General features: G+C 41.3%; 2 protein-coding genes across 3 annotated transcripts in view; both read left to right on the top strand.

Moving 5' to 3' along the window:
• Positions 1–3,051, top strand: part of LOC109928326 (calreticulin-like) — a 43,297-nt gene extending 40,246 nt beyond the window's left edge. The window contains exons 7-8 of one of the 2 annotated variants that reach the window (XM_048602233.1): positions 16–108; positions 2,787–3,051. In XM_048602233.1, coding sequence (XP_048458190.1) covers positions 16–108; positions 2,787–2,924 — 231 coding nt within the window. In that variant the 3' untranslated portion in view covers positions 2,925–3,051. The remainder of the gene's footprint in view (positions 1–15; positions 109–2,786) is intronic. The other variant, XM_020528314.2, reaches the window with a different exon arrangement.
• A 6,299-nt stretch (positions 3,052–9,350) lies between these two features.
• eps15 (epidermal growth factor receptor pathway substrate 15) overlaps positions 9,351–17,345 on the top strand; it is a 128,796-nt gene continuing 120,801 nt past the window's right edge. The window contains exons 1-2 of the mRNA XM_048602094.1: positions 9,351–9,466; positions 9,582–9,638. Of these exons, the coding sequence (XP_048458051.1) occupies positions 9,612–9,638 (27 nt within the window). The 5' untranslated portion in view covers positions 9,351–9,466; positions 9,582–9,611. The remainder of the gene's footprint in view (positions 9,467–9,581; positions 9,639–17,345) is intronic.

The following is a 17,345-nucleotide window of genomic DNA, read 5'->3' on the forward strand; positions in this document are numbered from 1 at the left end:
TTTTGTCTGCCATAGGTGAAATCTGGGACAATCTTTGACAACTTCCTTATTACAAATGATGCAAAATATGCCGAGGAATATGGTAACCAAACATGGGGAATAACTAAGGTAGATGATTAATTTTATTTCTAAAAATACTTTGCCATCAAAAATAATAATGCATTTATATAATCCTGACAGTGTGGAAAGAGCCCATTTAGTCTGCACAAGCCCTCCAAAGAGCATCCCACCCAGACCCCATTCCTATCCCCTCATTTACCAAGCCTGCACATCTTTGGACAATGAAAGAAAACTACACAGACACAGGAAGAATGTTGCAACTCCACACAGACAGCCACCCAAGGTTGGAATTGTACCTGGGACCCTGGTGCTGTGAGGCAGCAGTGCTAACTCCTGATCCACAATGCTGCCCCAATTTTGCCACCTTCAGCTTTGGGGGTAGGCAGGAATGTGAATTGAGATCGCAGTCAGATCAGCCATGATTTTGTTGAATGACAGAACAGGTCACATTAATAAATAACGTATTTATTATTGCGTCGATCTTTCCTAGAGAGGATACAAGCTGTATCCTGGATATAGCTGTAAATCAGGAATTGAAAGGGAGGGAGGAACTCTGGAAAATTACTTTATCAGGGAATTTACTGAGTAAATTATTGGAACTTCAGGTTGATGAGTCCCAAGGTCCTGATGGATTTCATCCTAGGATCCTAAAAGAAGTAGCCAGTGAAATAGTTGATGCATTGGTTTTAATTTTCCAAAACTTTTTGGATTGGAAAATAGCTAATGTAACTCATTTATTCAAAAAGAGGGGGAAGCAGAAAGCATGAAACTACAGGGCAGTTAGCTTAACATCTTCATAGGGAAAATGTCAGAAGCTTTTATTAAAGATGCGATAACAGGGCACTTGAATAAGTTCAAGGTAATCAGGCAGAGCCTACATGGTTTTGTCAAAGGGAAATTATTTATAATTAATGAAGAAATAACTTATGGTGTAGATGAGGGGGAACAAGTGGATCTACTGTAATTAGATTTCCAGGAGTCATTTGATAAGGTGCCACATCAAAAACTATTGGGAAAGTAAAATGTTCGTGGTGTAGGGAGTGATATGTTGGCATGGATAGAATATTGGCTGACTAAAATGAAGAATAAAGTTTGAATAAATGGGCCTTTGTCAGGATAGCAGGATGTAATGAGTGGTGTACGACATGGAACAGAAACAGAAATTGCTGGAAAAGCTCAGCAGGTCTGGCAGCATCTGTGAAGAAAAAAATCAGAGTTAACATTTCTGGTCCGGTGACTCTTCCTCAGCGTTAACTCTGATTTTTTCTTCACAGATGCTGCCAGACCTGCTGACCTTTTTCAGCAACTTCTGTTTTTGTTCCTGATTTACAGCATCCGCAGTCCTTTCAGATTTTATTTGGAGTACTACATGGGTTGGTTCAAGGATTCCAACACTTTACAATTTATATAAATGATTTGGATGAAGGGATTGAAGGTATGGTAGCTACATTTGCTGATGACACATAGGTAGGTAGGAAAGTGTGTTGTGAAAAGTGCGTAAGTAACTTAAAAAAATATAGATAGGTTCAGTAAGTGGACAAAAATCTGGCAAATGAAGTGCAATATGAGAAGGTATGAAATGGTCAATTTTCACAGAAAGAATAAAAAAAATTATCTAAATGGTGAGAGGTTGCAGAGCTCTGAGATGTAGAGAGATGTAGGTATCCGAGTGCATGAATGACAGAAGCTTTGTATGCAGGTACAGCAAAGTAATCAGGAAAAGTAATAGAATATTATAGTTTATTGTGAGCGGAATTGTATGCAAGTGTAGGGAGGTTATATTTCAGTTATGTAGGGCATTAATGAGATCACATCTAGAGTACTGTGTCCAGAGGTTGATGTGTTGGAAGCAATTCAGAGAAGGTTTATTAGATTAATAGCTGGAATGAGCAAATTGCCTTATGAGCAAAGGCGAGACAGATGAGGCCTATATCCTCCGGAGTTTAGAAGAGTCAAAGGTGACATAATTGAAACATGTAAGTTCCTGAGGGAAGTTGACCAGGTGGATCTTGACAGGATGTTTTCTTTTGTGGGAGAATCTAGAACAAGTGGTCATACTTTAAAAATAAGGGGTCACCCATTTAAAACAGTGATGACAAATACTTTTTTCTGAGGTTTCGGAATCTTTGGAATTTGCTTGCTCAAAAGGCAATGGTTGTGGAGTCTTTAAATATTTTTTAAGGCAGAAGTAAATAGATTCTTGATATGCAAGAATGTAGAACTGAGGTTAAAATCAGATCAGCCATAGTCTTATTGAATGGCAGAACAGGCTCAAAAGACTGAGTGGCCTACTCTTCTTCCTTGTTTTTGTATGTCATTAATACTGTCATTAGGTCCTGTTGTTTGCAGACAGAAAGAGTATGTACATGAACTACATCTGTTTAAACTCATCAAAATAGTTAACAGCCAATCACTGGTTAATTTCTTAGGGCAATACCTTGATGAATCAGTCAGTCTGCAAGGTTTTAAGTTTAAATAAAGTGCAACAGATAACTGTCAATCATCATTAAGTGGTGCATCCTCCATGGCAGTGACTACCAATCAGAGTCCACATGCTAATCAATTAACAGTCTTCTCTCATAAGTTAGGGTGTTCCCCGGATGAGGGCCAGATGAAAAGCTTCAATGAAATGTGTCTTTTTTTCAGCAATACTCAAGATTTGTACCACCAAATGATTATAGTGCAAGATGTTTCACAAGGTAATAGATTTAGTTCTTTGATAATAGGTTGCTGAGAAGGAAATGAGACAACATCAGGAAAAAGAAATGAAGGCACAGAAAGAGGAAAAGGCTGAAATGGAGGAAGAAGAAAAAGAGGGAAAAAATGGAGGCATGGAGATGGATACACATAAATATGAATTGTAAAAATTTAAACCATGTTGAATGTTCAATGAGACAATTTGTCTACATTTAGAATGTTCATTGTGTTCCAAAAGGATATCTCCAACAATTGCATTGTACCTTCATAAATAAATGTGTTTTAAAGATGAAAGTTATCATTTTTTAAAATATGTATTGCACAGTAACATTTGTGGGCAAACCATATGGTCTAAATCTTTATCAATGTGCAGTGTCAAAGTTCACAGTTTTGATTTGGATGTAATTTAGTATTAATTTGTGATCATTGCACAGATTTTTAGAAGTTCATTGGATGAAATAGTTCATTTTGGTCTGACAGTCTGCTACCCCTGAGTGCTGCTGGCCCAACAGAAGGCTAGTACCTCAGTTGTACCAAAAGTAGGCACCACTATTGAGTTGGGCGGAAAAAAATAAAGATTGCAGGACTGAGCATTAGAGGTGAACCCTTGTTGGGATATAATTAGACCTGCCTTGACATATTATGAACACCATTGTGTTTTGGGGAAATACTTTTCTCTGGGAGATGATTGCTGGTAAAAGTGGCTTCCAGTGAGTGAAAATGTGACCATGTTGACTGTGAGATGAAACAATGGATAAAAGGGTTGCCAAGAAGCTCATTATAGGTGTGGAAGTTTGTAATTGTGGCTCTAGTCTTTAGCAGGACATTGATTAAGAACATGCTTTATGTAGATAGCTTTCAAAGTACAATGGAAGTTTCATACGCTGGCTGACTGATTTTGAAACAATTGTTAAGTGAAAGACTCCGAAAAATATAATGAACAAGTTGAGAAGAGACAGAGTGAGAGAGCACGTTTTAGAAAAAACATTCCAAAGTTCAAGAATATTAAGACCAAAAGATCAATGACCTGAAGTGGCTTCACTTAAGATTCTAAAATGCTGAGTGGAATGTCTACTACTATGGGATAGTTGGAAGAGATTTGAAGGGATAGTTGGTATTGACACTGAATTTGCAGGTGAAATAAACTTTCTGTAGAAATTGACCTCTGTGCAGTAAGGGTGATTGGCATATGATACGGGGAAGCCACAAGAATAGGATTGTGATTGTGAAAGGTGGAAAGGGGAAGCAGATAAATACACGCTCAGGTCATTTGTAGCTTGTATATGAAAAGAGTTTGTGACATGATGGAGAGTCGGATTTGAAACAGTGGAATAGTCAAGGATATGTAATCATCTTTTGTGGTTTCTGGCCTTGATGTCAGACTCAGCAAGTCATTCTAATTATGGTGAGCCCGGCCTATGTCCTTCTGGTTAGTTCCTGCTATCTCTGATTTTTTAAATTGACTCATGGTTTGTGAATGGTGGTGTCTGGACCTTAATTTATTGTCCATCCCTAGATACCCTTGAGAAGGTGGTGGTGGTAAGTTGTCTTCTTGAACCGCTGCAATCCATTTGGTATAAGGGCACTCACAATTCTGTTAAGGAGAGAGTTCCAGGATTTTGATGCAGCAAAACTGAAGGAATGGTGGTATCTTACCAAGTCAGCTGGTGAGGGTTTGAAGGGAAACTTGGTGGTTTATCTGCCACACTTGTCCTCCGAGATGGTAGTTGTCATGAGTTAGAAAGGTGCTGTGTAAGGAGCCTGGTGAATTTCTGTAATGTGCCTTGAAGATGGTACATGTGGATGTTACTCGGTGTCAGTGGTGGAATGTCTGAGGAGTTATAAATTGTACTGAACATTGTGCAATAATTATTGAACATCCCCATTTCTGACTTTATGATGGATGAAAGATAATTGATAAAACAGCTGAAAATGGCTTGGCCTAGCAGATAACCCTGCAGAGATGCCCTGGAGCTGACTCCAACTACCTCAACCATTTCCCTTGTGCCAGGTATGATTATAACTAGCAGAGATTTCCCACTGAGTCGAGTTTTGCTCAGGCTTCCTGATAGCACATTCATTCAAAATGCATTCTTGATATTGATGTCAGGCAACCTCACTTCACCTTTAGAATTCAACTCCTTTGTCCATGTTTGAACTAACACTGTAATGAGGTCAGGAACTCCGTGGCCCTGGCAGAACCCACACTGAACACCAATTGTCAAACTATTGTTAAGTAATTGCTGTTTTACAGCATTGTTGATGACACCTTCCATTATTATCTTATCCTGCAAGAGAGAAGAAATTACATGAATGAACGTGGAGAAAAGTCCTGGTTGATGTATCTGTCACAGTTGAAGCTTACATCGTCTACAAACTGAGAGATATGGTTCTGGGACTTGCAACATTACTAGGTGTGTGTGTATGCACGTGTGTGGTGAAACTATGAATGTGAGGTTGTGCTGAATAGATATGGTTTGTAGGTAAGCTAAGGGGCTGTGTTGAATTGAATCAACAATATCCAAAGGTAGTGGTTCAGTTGCAAGGATAGAGCATCTGAAAGTGAGTTCATTGATCTCCAACTTCATTGACCAACAGGGCGCAACCAGTATCAAGCTGGTACAGTGGAAATTCTTGGATTTATTTGATCATGCATGGAATGTGGGTATCGTTGTTTTCTCTTGAGAAAGTTGCATTGAATGACCTTCGTAAACTGCTTTAATCCAAGCGCTAGCCATTCATGTCTTACCAATGTGACAGAATTCTTTGAGGAAATGACAAAGTTGATAGATGAGGGAAGGGCTGCGGATGTCATATACATGGACTTCAGTAAGGCGTTTGATAAGGTTCCCCATGGTAGGCTGATGGAGAAAGTGAAGTCGCATGGGGTCCAGGGTGTACTAGCTAGATGGATAGAGAACTGGCTGGGCAACAGGAGACAGAGAGTTGTAGCGGAAGGGAGTTTCTCAAGATGGAGAACTGTGACCAGTGGTGTTCCACAGGGATCCGTGTTGGGACCACTGTTGTTTGTGATATACATAAACGATCTGGAGGAAGATATAGATGGTCTGATTAGCAAGTTTGCAGATGACACTAAGATTGGTGGAGTAGTAGATAGTGAAGGGGACTGTCGGAGAACGCAGCAGACTATAGATAGATTGGAGAGTTGGGCAGAAAAATGGCAGATGGAGTTCAATCCAGGCAAATGCCAGGTGATGCATTTTGGAAGATCCAATTCAAGAGCGAACGATATGGTAAATGGAAAAGCCCTGGGGAAAATTGATGCACAGAGAGATCTGGGTGTTCAGGTCCATTGTACCCTGAAGGTGGCAACGCAGGTGGATAGAGTGGTCAAGAAGGCATAAGGCATGCTTTCATTCATCGGACAGGGTATTGAGTACAAGAGTTGGCAGGTCATGTTATAGTTGTATAGGACTTTGGTTCGACCACATTTGGAATACTGCGTACAGTTCTGGTCGCCACATTACCAAAAGGATGTGGATGCTTTGGAGATGGTGCAGAGGAGGTTCACCAGGATGTTGCCTGGGATGCAGGGCGCTAGCTATGAAGAGAGGTTGAGTAGATTAGGATTATTTACATTAGAAAGACGGAGGTTGAGGGGGGACCTGATTGAGGTCTACAAAATCATGAGAGGTATAGACAGGGTGGATAGCAAGAAGCTTTTTCCCAGAGTCGGGGACTCAATTACTCGGGATCACGATTTCAAGGTGAGAGGGGAAAAGTTTAAGGGAGATATGCATGGAAAGTTCTTTATGCAGAGGGTGCCTGGAACGCGTTGCCAGCGGAGGTGGTAGAGGCAGGCACCATAGCGTCATTTAAGATGTATCGAGACAGATACATGAATGGGCAGGGAGCAGAGGGATACAGATCCTTGGAAAATAGGCGACAGTTTTAGATAGAGGATCTGGATCGGCGCAGGCTTGGAGGACCGAAGGGCCTGTTCCTGTGCTGTAATTTTCTTTGTTCTTTGTCCTTGATGTGGAGATGCCGATGTTGGACTGGGGTGGGCAAAGTTGGAAATCTTGCCCACCCCAACAAGCTTATTTGAATTCACAAGCTTTTGGAGCACTGCTTCTGCGTCAGGTGAAGGAGCAACACTCCGACTTCACTGACGAAGAAACAGCGCACCAAAAGCTTGTGATTTCAAATAAACCTGTTGGCCTATAACCTGGTGTCATGTGACTTCTGACTTTATCCAAGTGATGAACTACTCTTACAATGCTTTTAAGTTAAAGAAGGAAAAAGCTAGTAAAATTTGGAAATGACAGTACTAGTCTGGACAATATTAAACTCCAATTGGACCAGTACCATCATTTCCAGCTTTTGGTGTTTTCTATAGGAGTTTAACCCACCGGATGAATGGAATTTAGCTCAGTCAAGATTAATGTGTGAAATTGAGCAGATCTTCATCAGCAAGTGCTGATGTTACCAACCAAGTGCCCAATGCCCTAGTCCTTTTAGGAGGGCCTGAGTTTGGAAACTGATGTTAAAATAAAACATGTTATGTTGCTACACTGTAGCTGATATACACTGCAAGGACTGTGCACTGGTGAGGAAGTGAGTGTTTAAGACATTGGATGAGAAGCTGATACAGCCAGCTGCTTTGCCCTGTAAGGAGTCAAACGTCTTGAATGTTGTTGAAATTGACCCCCTGCAATTTTTATTCGATGATATTCCTGACTTTGAGCATTGTAGCTGGACAACCCTTGGATACTGGAGATACAAATTGCGCACAATGAAAATGTAGTGATTGTAACTTGGTCAGCCGGGGTAGAATATGAGTTCCCTGATTAGGGTGTTAACCTGGTCTAATCAGGGAGTTCTGGCTGACAGATGTAAATTGGAGTGCCAGAGGTTCTGTTCATTCTCACAGATGGCTCTGAGGATGCCGGGTCAGTGTCAAGAACTATGCACATGTAAATGAAAGGTGACTTGGTGACAGCATACTGGCCTATAGGGAGTTATTTCAGTGGCGACGAAAGAAGAAAATATGCGCCTGAAGAAATTTGCTCGCAACAGTCATCTTTGAGTTGGGGTAAGCATTCCTGGCATCGTGCTGTTATTTGGGAAGCCTGACTCATTCGAACCTGCTGTTGGAGACTGGGCCTAGCATGTGGAAAGAATGTGCTATTTTTTCCAGGCAAATGACACTGGGGCAGATGAAAAGCCATGAGTAATTCTCCTGACAGCTATTGTACCTGCAGCTTTTTCGGTTGTTAGGACCCTAACTTTCCCTGAGGCACCAGATAGTAAAACTTTTCAAGAGTTGATGGATTTAGTTAAGGAATATTTGACATCTCAAGCTTCCCCTAATTCCGAGACATAATCGGTTTTATTTGGCAGTTCAAGAACTGGGCGAGTCCACATTGGGATTTGTGACAAGGGTAAGATAACTGGCAGAGGCATGGAACATTGGTCTAACCCTTAATGAGATACGAAGAGGCCGTTTGATATGTGGGATTAATGATGTAACCATGCAAAAGCACTGACAAGCTGAACCCAAATGACTTCAAACAGGAACTACAACTGGCTTTGTCATTAGAAATGCAGCAAGTGGAGCTTTGAGTTTCAGGAAATGCAAATAGAAGTGGACATTATTCCCAGGCTGAATGAGTTTGGGGGATACCACTTGAATGAAGGCAACTGTATAGACTCACTCAGGACATATTCTGAAGAGAGGGACTCCAGGTTAGCCCACAGCAAACCTCGACCAAACAGCTAACATTTTCTTCAGATTGAGGCCAGCAAGCCATTGTAGATGTTGCCAGTATGTAGATGCGAGATAGCAAAAGCACCCCACTCGTTCTGAACTGAGTAACAGAACTCATAGGCCAATATCCACAGAGTTGCTAATGGGGAGAAAACATCTGCACCGGGTTAAATCTGATCTTCCTGGAGCTGTGGGGGGAGCATGAAACGGCATCAAGTACACCAAGGCCAGACACAAGACTCTGTTAAGCGAGAGAGAGAGTTTACTTCAGGGGATGAAGTTTGGTACCGAAACCACAGAAATGGCCCTGCATGGGTAAGAGACATGGTCCACACGAAGTCAGGTCCTATGATATACGAAGTTTGGATAGGTGAAGTGGTCCTGAACATATGGACCACTTGAAAGATGCAAACTCACAAAAGGGGCAGGGGCAAAACATAGCCGGCCCCTCAGGTAACCAGAAAGGCTGTTGAAGCCAGTGGGTTCTTCCTCCTCCATCCAGCATTGAAGAAACCTCGGAGTCGGAGATGGACACAGCAGATTTTGCAGCGTCAACACCTTTACTGCCTGAAAAAAAGGGTAAATTTCTTTCAAGACGCTTTGGGCACAAGAGGCACGCTGTGGTCTGGTACATGTTGTCCGTATCGGAGGCTGCGATGGAGGAACCGGACCCAGTGCAAAAATGCACCAACACAGGCTACAAGGAAAAAACAGGCCTACGTCCCAGAATTTACTGGGGAGAGATGTGGTGATAATAATGTCATCAGTTCTGCTCACTCTGAGACTGGCTCTGTGGATTGGACTCGTGCCAAATAATAGGCTTGTGTAAATAAAGGGTGACTCGGTGACAGGATGCCGGCCTCTGCGGAGTTATTTCAGAAAGATTCAGAGATAAATGATCACCAGGTCAGCAATTGGCCGCAGTTGCTCTTCAGTCACTGGCATGGGTTTGAGATTGGTTTTGGGACGCGGCGAGATGTGAGTTGACATATATTCACACAGAGAGATAAACTTCGACAGAAAATTTATTCCACCTCGAAATCCAGTGCCAGGTTTTGTTTGTGATGCTAAAGTTCACGAACTTTTTTTTCAGTGCATGATGGGCTAAAGTGTAGGAAACAGCATGGCGGGGCATTTTACACTCACTCAGGTAAAAGCCGGATCTTATTATTTAAACCACCAAGGCTGTTCGTTTGAAATTATTTATGTTAGAAAGAGTGAAAAAAAAAATGGGTTGGGGGGTTGAAGAAGTACGGCTTTTGTGACTGAGAGGAAATGAATTGTTATGCAGTTGGAGTTCCATTGCACTAGGGCCTGTGAGGCAGCAAGAGCCGGGATAAAGGGAACAGTTTGTGGGCGTAGTTTGTGTGAAAGTGCGATTTCGTTTAGGATTTGGAGGATTTGCTGGGCCTCCTTTATTTCTGGGTAAACTCAAGCGGCCGGGAGACTATTGGATGCAGTAGATCGGGCGGTCGCTTTATTACGGTTGGGAGGGTGGACCCATGTAGTATTTAAATTGCACCCGGAACATACACTGATGTAACTTGTAAACAAATGTCTCAAAACTAAGGGAAACGGCATATATTCGCATTTGGAGCTGATGTCCATTTACCAGTATGTTTCTTTCCTGTAGTATTTCTAATTACATAAGAACTAGGGGTAGGCCATCCGGCCCCCCGAGCCTCCCCCGCTATTCCATAAGATCATGGCTGATCTTTGTGAGACTCAGCTCCACTTACCCGCCCGCACACCATTACCCTTAATTCCTTTACTGTTCAAAAATTTATCTAGCCTTGCCTTAAACAAGTTCAGCGAGGCAGCTTCAACCGCTTCACTGGGCAGGGAATTCCACAGATCCACAACCCTTTGGGTGAAAAAGTTCCTCCTGACCTCAGTCTTACATCTGCTTCCCTTTATTTTGAGGCTATGCCTCCTCGTCCGAGTTTCACCTACTAGTGGAAACAACCTCCCTGCCTCCATATCTTATCTATTCCCTTCATAATCTTATATGTTTCTGTAAGATCTCCCCTCATTCTTCTGAATTCCAATGACTATAATCCCAGCCTACTCAGTCTTTCCTTGTCATCCAATCCTTTCAACTCTGAAATTACACTTAGCCTTTCCTGTCCGGCCTTATTTCCACACAACTAGTGCATAATGCACCTTGGTACTTTTATCTTTCTCAAACATTTTATGGTGCATAGATTACCTGAAAAATCTAACAACATGGAATGGGTACGGTACATGAAGAGGCCATTTGGTCGATCATGTATGTGCCAACTCTCTGCAAGAGCAACACTGTTAGCCACGTGTCTTGTTTGTTTCTCCCTATGGGCCTGCACATTTTTGGTCTGCAGGTAATTATTCAGTTTCATGTTGAAAGCCATGACTGAATCTGCCTTCATCACATTCCGTAGGAGACACTTAACAATTAGTCACCTGTAGCCCTAGGCTAAACTGCAGGTTATCTCCAAGGAACCCTGGCCCCCAGAGATGTGATATACAGGTCCATCAGTGTGTTGACATGCCCTGGTGTCCATTAACCAGGTGTAGGCCCTCTAAAACATGCTTTCAGGTGAGCAAATTGCCTGAAAAAATCATAAAATAGAATCTTGCCTTGACGTTCATCAACTAAGTATAGGCTCTGCATCAGTGGTACCCACTGCTTTGTGTGTCTGGTTCAGGAGAATCAAAAGTACTGGAGTGGAGTCTAGTAGGTAGTTGTACATGTTCTCGCCTTTCTTCTGGATTTAGTCTATACTGTTGGGAGGCAATTGCAGATGTTGGGCAAGTCCATGTCTTTATATCCTACTCAGGCTCTGCAGCCAAAAAAAAACAAATGAAGACTTCCTTCTCTCTCTTTACTTGTGGCACTTGTAGCAAACCTTTGCCTTTCTAGAACTGGTATGTTCCACCATTGAAAGAAATGCTGCTGCTAGTGTCATTTGTCCTCACCAGAGTTCTTTTTGCAGATGGAAAGATGTAAATCTGACACTCAATGCATGATAGATCTCAAACACTTGTGTAAACATAACTTTTCCTCATATTGCCTTTGGTTGTATTGCCATCTAACTGGTTCTCAACCCTACCACTAATGGAATAGTTTCTCTCTCAATTGTTCAAACCCCCATGATTTTGAGCGCTACTCTCAGATCTCTTTAAGAAGAGCAACCCAGGCTTCTCCCAAGAATTTATTTTTGTCACTGAAGTCTCTCACCTTGGGAACTGTTCTTGTGATTTCCTTTTTGGTACCCTCTCTGGTGCTTTCACATTCTGCCTATAATGTGGTGCCCAGAACTGGACACTTTTCCAGTTGAGGTTGAACCAGTGTTCTATAAAAGTTTGTGACCTTTTTGTTTGCTTTTGTGTTCTAAGACCCGGATCTTGTATACCTTTATAACAAATCCTCAATTTGCTTTGCTCCCTTCAATGATTTGTGCATTTAAACTTCCAGGTTTCCCTTGTTGTTCCATCTCCCTTCGAATTGAATCCTATATTTTATATAGCCTCATTTTTTCCCCTCCAAAAAATGTAACGCTTCACATTTCGTTACATTAAATTTCATTGGTTATGTGTTTGTCCATTTCACCAGCCTCACCATGTCCTTTTAAAGTATTTTTTCTGTCCTGCTTACAGTTGTTAACACTTCCAACTTTTGTAATGTGTGTATTTTTGAAATTGTGCCTCAACAAGTCCAGTTAAATTAACATATAATCAAGAAAAGCAGTAGTCTTAAAATATGAACATATAACATGACTTCTGTTTTCTTCTGCAATTTTAAAACACATGTAATCTTGAGATATCATATTATACTGCTTCTGGGAAGACCAGAAAAGCCCCTGAATGCTGCATGTAGGACACACAAGTTTTGGGTGCTGAGCTTATATTGTTGAAAATTATGACAGAAGTATTTTGTGAAAATTGAAATTTGTCTCGGCTTCACTTTGGTTATATTTTCTCTGTGTACGTCTTTTTTTTCTCCTCGTTGGCCTGTATTCCTGTTACTGTCACTATAATTGCCACTCTTTTTTTGCCTTTTGAGTCTATTTGATGCATATGCTGATGTTTCATTATGTTACAATGTCATTATGTCCTGAAAGGCAGAGTATAATTGTTTTAAGGACTGCCCCACCCATTTAGCTGCAACTGTGATAGCTAAATGTCACATTATGCTAACACAATAGACCTGAGGCAATTTGATAAGAGAATACCTGCTCACTTCGAATCCCTAAAGGTCTTGTTGCACAGTTGGAAGCCCAAGTTCAAGTCCCAGTTACTCCAGAGGTGTGTAATAGCATTTCTGAAGGAGTCTATTAGAACATATCTACCCCGTTACCACTTTAAGAGCTCACGTGGTGCAATGGCAGTTTCCTTCTTGACTAGGAATCCTGGGTTCCAGTTACCACCTTCTCCATAAGTGTGTCACTTAATCTCTGAACAGGTTGAGTTTTAAATAATGAATCATATAGTTGTGACATTGAATCACGAATCACAACAAATAAAACTTGCATTTATATAGCACCTTTCATGACCACTGGACGTCTCAAGCACTTACAGCCAATTAAGTGCTTCTACAAATATGGTCAACACTGTAACATAGGAGCCAGAAGAGCATATTTAAACACAGCAAGTATCCACAAATATTAATGTGCTAATGACCAGATGTTACTTGCTGTGATGTTGATTGAGGGGTAGAGATAATTTCCTTGCTCTTTGATCTTTTATGCCCAGCTGAGAGTCTTTAGTTTGATGTGTCATCTGAAAATATAGCACCTCTGACAGAGATACTGACACATCACTGACTTGCCTAGATTGTTGAACCCACAACCTGTTAGACTTGGGTGAGAGTGGCAGTCATTGCACCACATCTGACTTTCAGGCTGCTGTGAAAATGTGCGATGCAAAGATGTCAGCCAGTTGTTTTCTAGGAACATAGGAGTAGGACATTCAGCTCTGTGAGCCCGTTCCGTTTTTTAAGGTCATGGCTGATCATCTACTTCAACCCATTTTCCTACAGTATCCCCATTTCACCATTGATGTCATCAGTATGTAGAAATGTCAGTATGTAAACATGTCAATGCCTGGGTTTCTGCATCTGTTAAGATAGGGAATTCCAAAAAGGCAGTACCCTCAGTGAAGAAATTCCAGCTTATTTCAGTCCTAAATGGTTTAGACTTATTTTGAGACTGTGTTGCCTGGTTCTAGGCCCCCCCAGGCAGGAGAAATATCCTTTCTGCATCTTTCTGTCTCACCATATATATGTATGTATACATGAAATGTGCATTTTTCTTTTATTTTTGTGACTTTACTCAATTAAGCCTCCAGAATGTACATCTATATTTTTGAGGCTCAACAGTTTGTTAGTGAAAGTTGCTTTCCAGATTCTTGCTGTACAGTATGTTGCGATGCAGTCCTGACTCAGCATTAACAATCAGTAAACCATACAATCTGTTGTCTTTGTAGATTGATGGCCAATATTTCAGCTGGCAAGGTGAGCCAGGATTGTGTTGCTGGAGCGAGACGTGTTTCCTGAACATCTTTGTTGCAAAATAATCTGGTAGTTTTCTTTAAGTGTCTCATTTATTAAAATGACGATGCAGGATTGGAAAAATTAGTTCGTCCATAAGACATAGGAGCAGGAATTCGGCTGTTCAGCCTAACGTGTCTGCTCCAGCATTTAGTCACAGCTGATAAGTTTCTCAACCCCATTCTCCCACTTTCTCCCAGTAACTTTTGATCCCCTTGACAATCAAGAACCTATGTATCTCTGTCTTAAATATGCTCTATGATCTGGCCTCCACAGCCTTCTGTGGCAATGAATTCCATAGATTCACCACTCTCTGGCTGAAGACGTTTCTCCTGATCTCCATTCTGAAGGGTCTTCCCTTTACTCTAAAGCTGTGACCTCGAGTCCTAGTCTCTCCTGCTAATGGAAACATTTTCCCAATATCCACTTTGTCCAGGCCGTTCAGTATTGTGTAAATTTCAATTAGATCCCCCGACATCCTTCTAAACTCCATTGAGTATAGACCCAAAGTCCTCAGAAGTTTCTCAATTGTTTAGCCTTTCATTCATGCGATCATTCTCGTGAGCCTCTGCTGGACCTGCTCCAGGACCAGTACATCCTTCCTGAGGTATGGGGCCCACAGTTGCTCATCATACTTTGAATGTGGTTTGACCAGAGCTTTATAAAGCCTCAGAAGTACAACCGTGGTTTTATAATCTAGTCCTCTTGAAACAAATGCAACATTGTATTTGCGTTCCTAAATACCGACTCAACCGATAAGTTTACCTTCAGAGAATCCTAGACTAGGACTCCCAAGTCCCTTTACACTTCAGATTTCTGAATTTTCTCCCCATTTAGAAAATAGTCCACGCCTCTCTTTTTCCTGCCAAAGTGCATGACCTCACACTTTCCCATATTGTATTCCATTTGCCACTTTTTTGCCCAATCTCCTCACCTGTCTAAATCCTTCTGCCTCCCTGCCTCCTCAATACCTGTCCCTCCACCTATCTTTGTATCATCTTGCAAACATAGTCAGAATGCCCTCAGTTCCTTCATCTCGATCATTAATGTATAAAATGAAAAGTGGCGGTTCGAACACTAATCCTTGTGGAACATCACTTGTCACCAGCTGCCATCCTGAGAAAGACCCTTTTATCCCCACTCACTGCTTTCTGCCAGACAGCCAATCTTCTATCCTCGCTAGTACCTTGCCTCTAACACCACAGACTCTTATCTTGCTCATCAGCCTCCTGTGCGGCACCTTGTCAAAGGCCTTTTGGAAGTCCAAGTAGATAATATCCATTGGCTGTTCTTGGTCTAACCTGCTCATTACCTCCTCAAAGAATTCTAACAGATTTGTCAGGCATGACCTTCTCTTGATGAAACCATGTTGACTTTGCCCTATTTTACCATGCAGTTCCAAGTGTTCAGAAATCTCATCCTTCACAATGGAATCCAAAAACTTAGCAATGGGTGAGGTCAGGCTAATCAGCCACAAATTCCCTGTCTTTTGCCTTACTCCCTCCTTAAACAGGGGCTACATTAGTGATTTTCCAGCCCTCTTGGACCCTCCCTGACTCCAGTGATTCCTGAAAAAGTCTGAACTGATTGTAATTCTCAACAGTCTAATATGGAAGATTCAAATAAGTTATGAGATGGCCATTATTGTTATAAAATTTCAATAATTACCTGTGAAATATTCATGCATATGACTATTTGGTAGATTTTACAATGCCCAATCTTTATAATCACACAACGATCGTCATGGTGGAGCCATTGATGGATAATTTGACGGGGAGATGGTGGCATAATGGTTTGTCTCTGGACTGTGCACGCAGAGCTTATACTCGTAAGGACATGGTGTAAAATCCCATCAGCGTGGAATTTAAATTACGTTAATCTGATATATGAAGCTAGTCTCAACAGTGGTGACTATATTTCATCAGTAATTGTATAAAAATGTCTGATTCAATAAAGTCCATTATTATGACCAGACTCCAGATGAGTTCCCGGGTATCACTGTTCCAAGCAAAAAGTCCAAAACATCAAGCTCCCAGGGTTGGTTGCGACAAAGTTAATTTGAAAAAGATTGCTCCCTTTGGTGTGACTTTCTCACAGACCAAATCAATTTGTGTTTTAAAAGGAGACAATTTAACCAGAATTTCTTGAGTTAACTATAAAGTTTATTAACTACAAAATACAAGAATAATGCACCATACATATATACAGTCTAGGAATAAGAAATGCATCCAAAAAGAAGATCAAGTCTAAGATATACATGGAGAAGTATGTCTCGTGTTTCATGGAATGCTGAACAGTCTATTTCATGAGCCTTGGCACTTGTCAGTTGAAATTCTTTTAACCTGTGTCCTTTGACAGTGGTTGGTTGGTTGGTTGGTTGACAGCAGCCTGAGCACTAGAGTCCTTTTACCTTTAACATAGGGCAGTTCTGCCACTCAAACCCATCTCAATATACCAGGTCCCTCAGTTTACTAATACACCTTCCACAAGCACACCACCTTTCACCTGTGCGCACACATCAAAGGCGCAGTCAGTCTTTTAACTCCTCTTTTTGTGTCTAAATGAGAAATAGGAAGGACTGAAGTACAGAGTCACTCTATCTGTTTGTACAACTCACCCACTGCAAACAAATTTCCATTATCATCTCAGGAAATCTTTTGCTCTCTTGTGCTCTTGCTGTCTTGCACCCTGTCTCTCTCTTACTGGTTTAAAGAAATCATTGCTCCAGAAAGCCTGATAAATTAATTACATCCCTATGTATGCACAGATCAAAACAATGCCATTTGTTCAAAATCCAAACTCTAGAATAAATGATTTTAAGATGTATATAATCACACACCTAGCATCATAATAGATCCTTGGAAGATTATGGTGCTAAAATAGAAAAATTTGATTTGTCTTTATTTATTCACAAGGTGTGGGCATCATTGACTTGGCCAGAATATATTGGCCACCCCTAGTTCCCCTTGAGTAGGTGCTGGTGAGTTGCCTTCTTGAATTGCTGCAGTCCATTTTCTGTAAGTTGACCTAACACGTCATTATGCAGAGAGTTCCAGGATTTTAATCTAGCAACACTGAAAGGATGGCAATACATTTCCAAGTCTGGATGGTGAGTGGCTTGGTGGGAAAATTGCTGGTGGTGGTGTTCCCATCTCTTTGCTGCTCCTGTCCTTCCAGATGGGAGTTTGGAAGGTGCTGACTTAGGACCTTTGGTGAATTACAGCAATTCATCTTGTAGATGGTGCACACTGCCGCCAGGAAATGTTAGTGGTTGAGGGAGAGAACATATATAGATATGATACGAGTCAAGTGGGTTGCTTTGTCCTGGAT

Source organism: Rhincodon typus, chromosome 10 (assembly GCF_021869965.1).
Source record: "Rhincodon typus isolate 14 chromosome 10, sRhiTyp1.1, whole genome shotgun sequence".
Classification (NCBI taxonomy): domain Eukaryota; kingdom Metazoa; phylum Chordata; class Chondrichthyes; order Orectolobiformes; family Rhincodontidae; genus Rhincodon; species Rhincodon typus.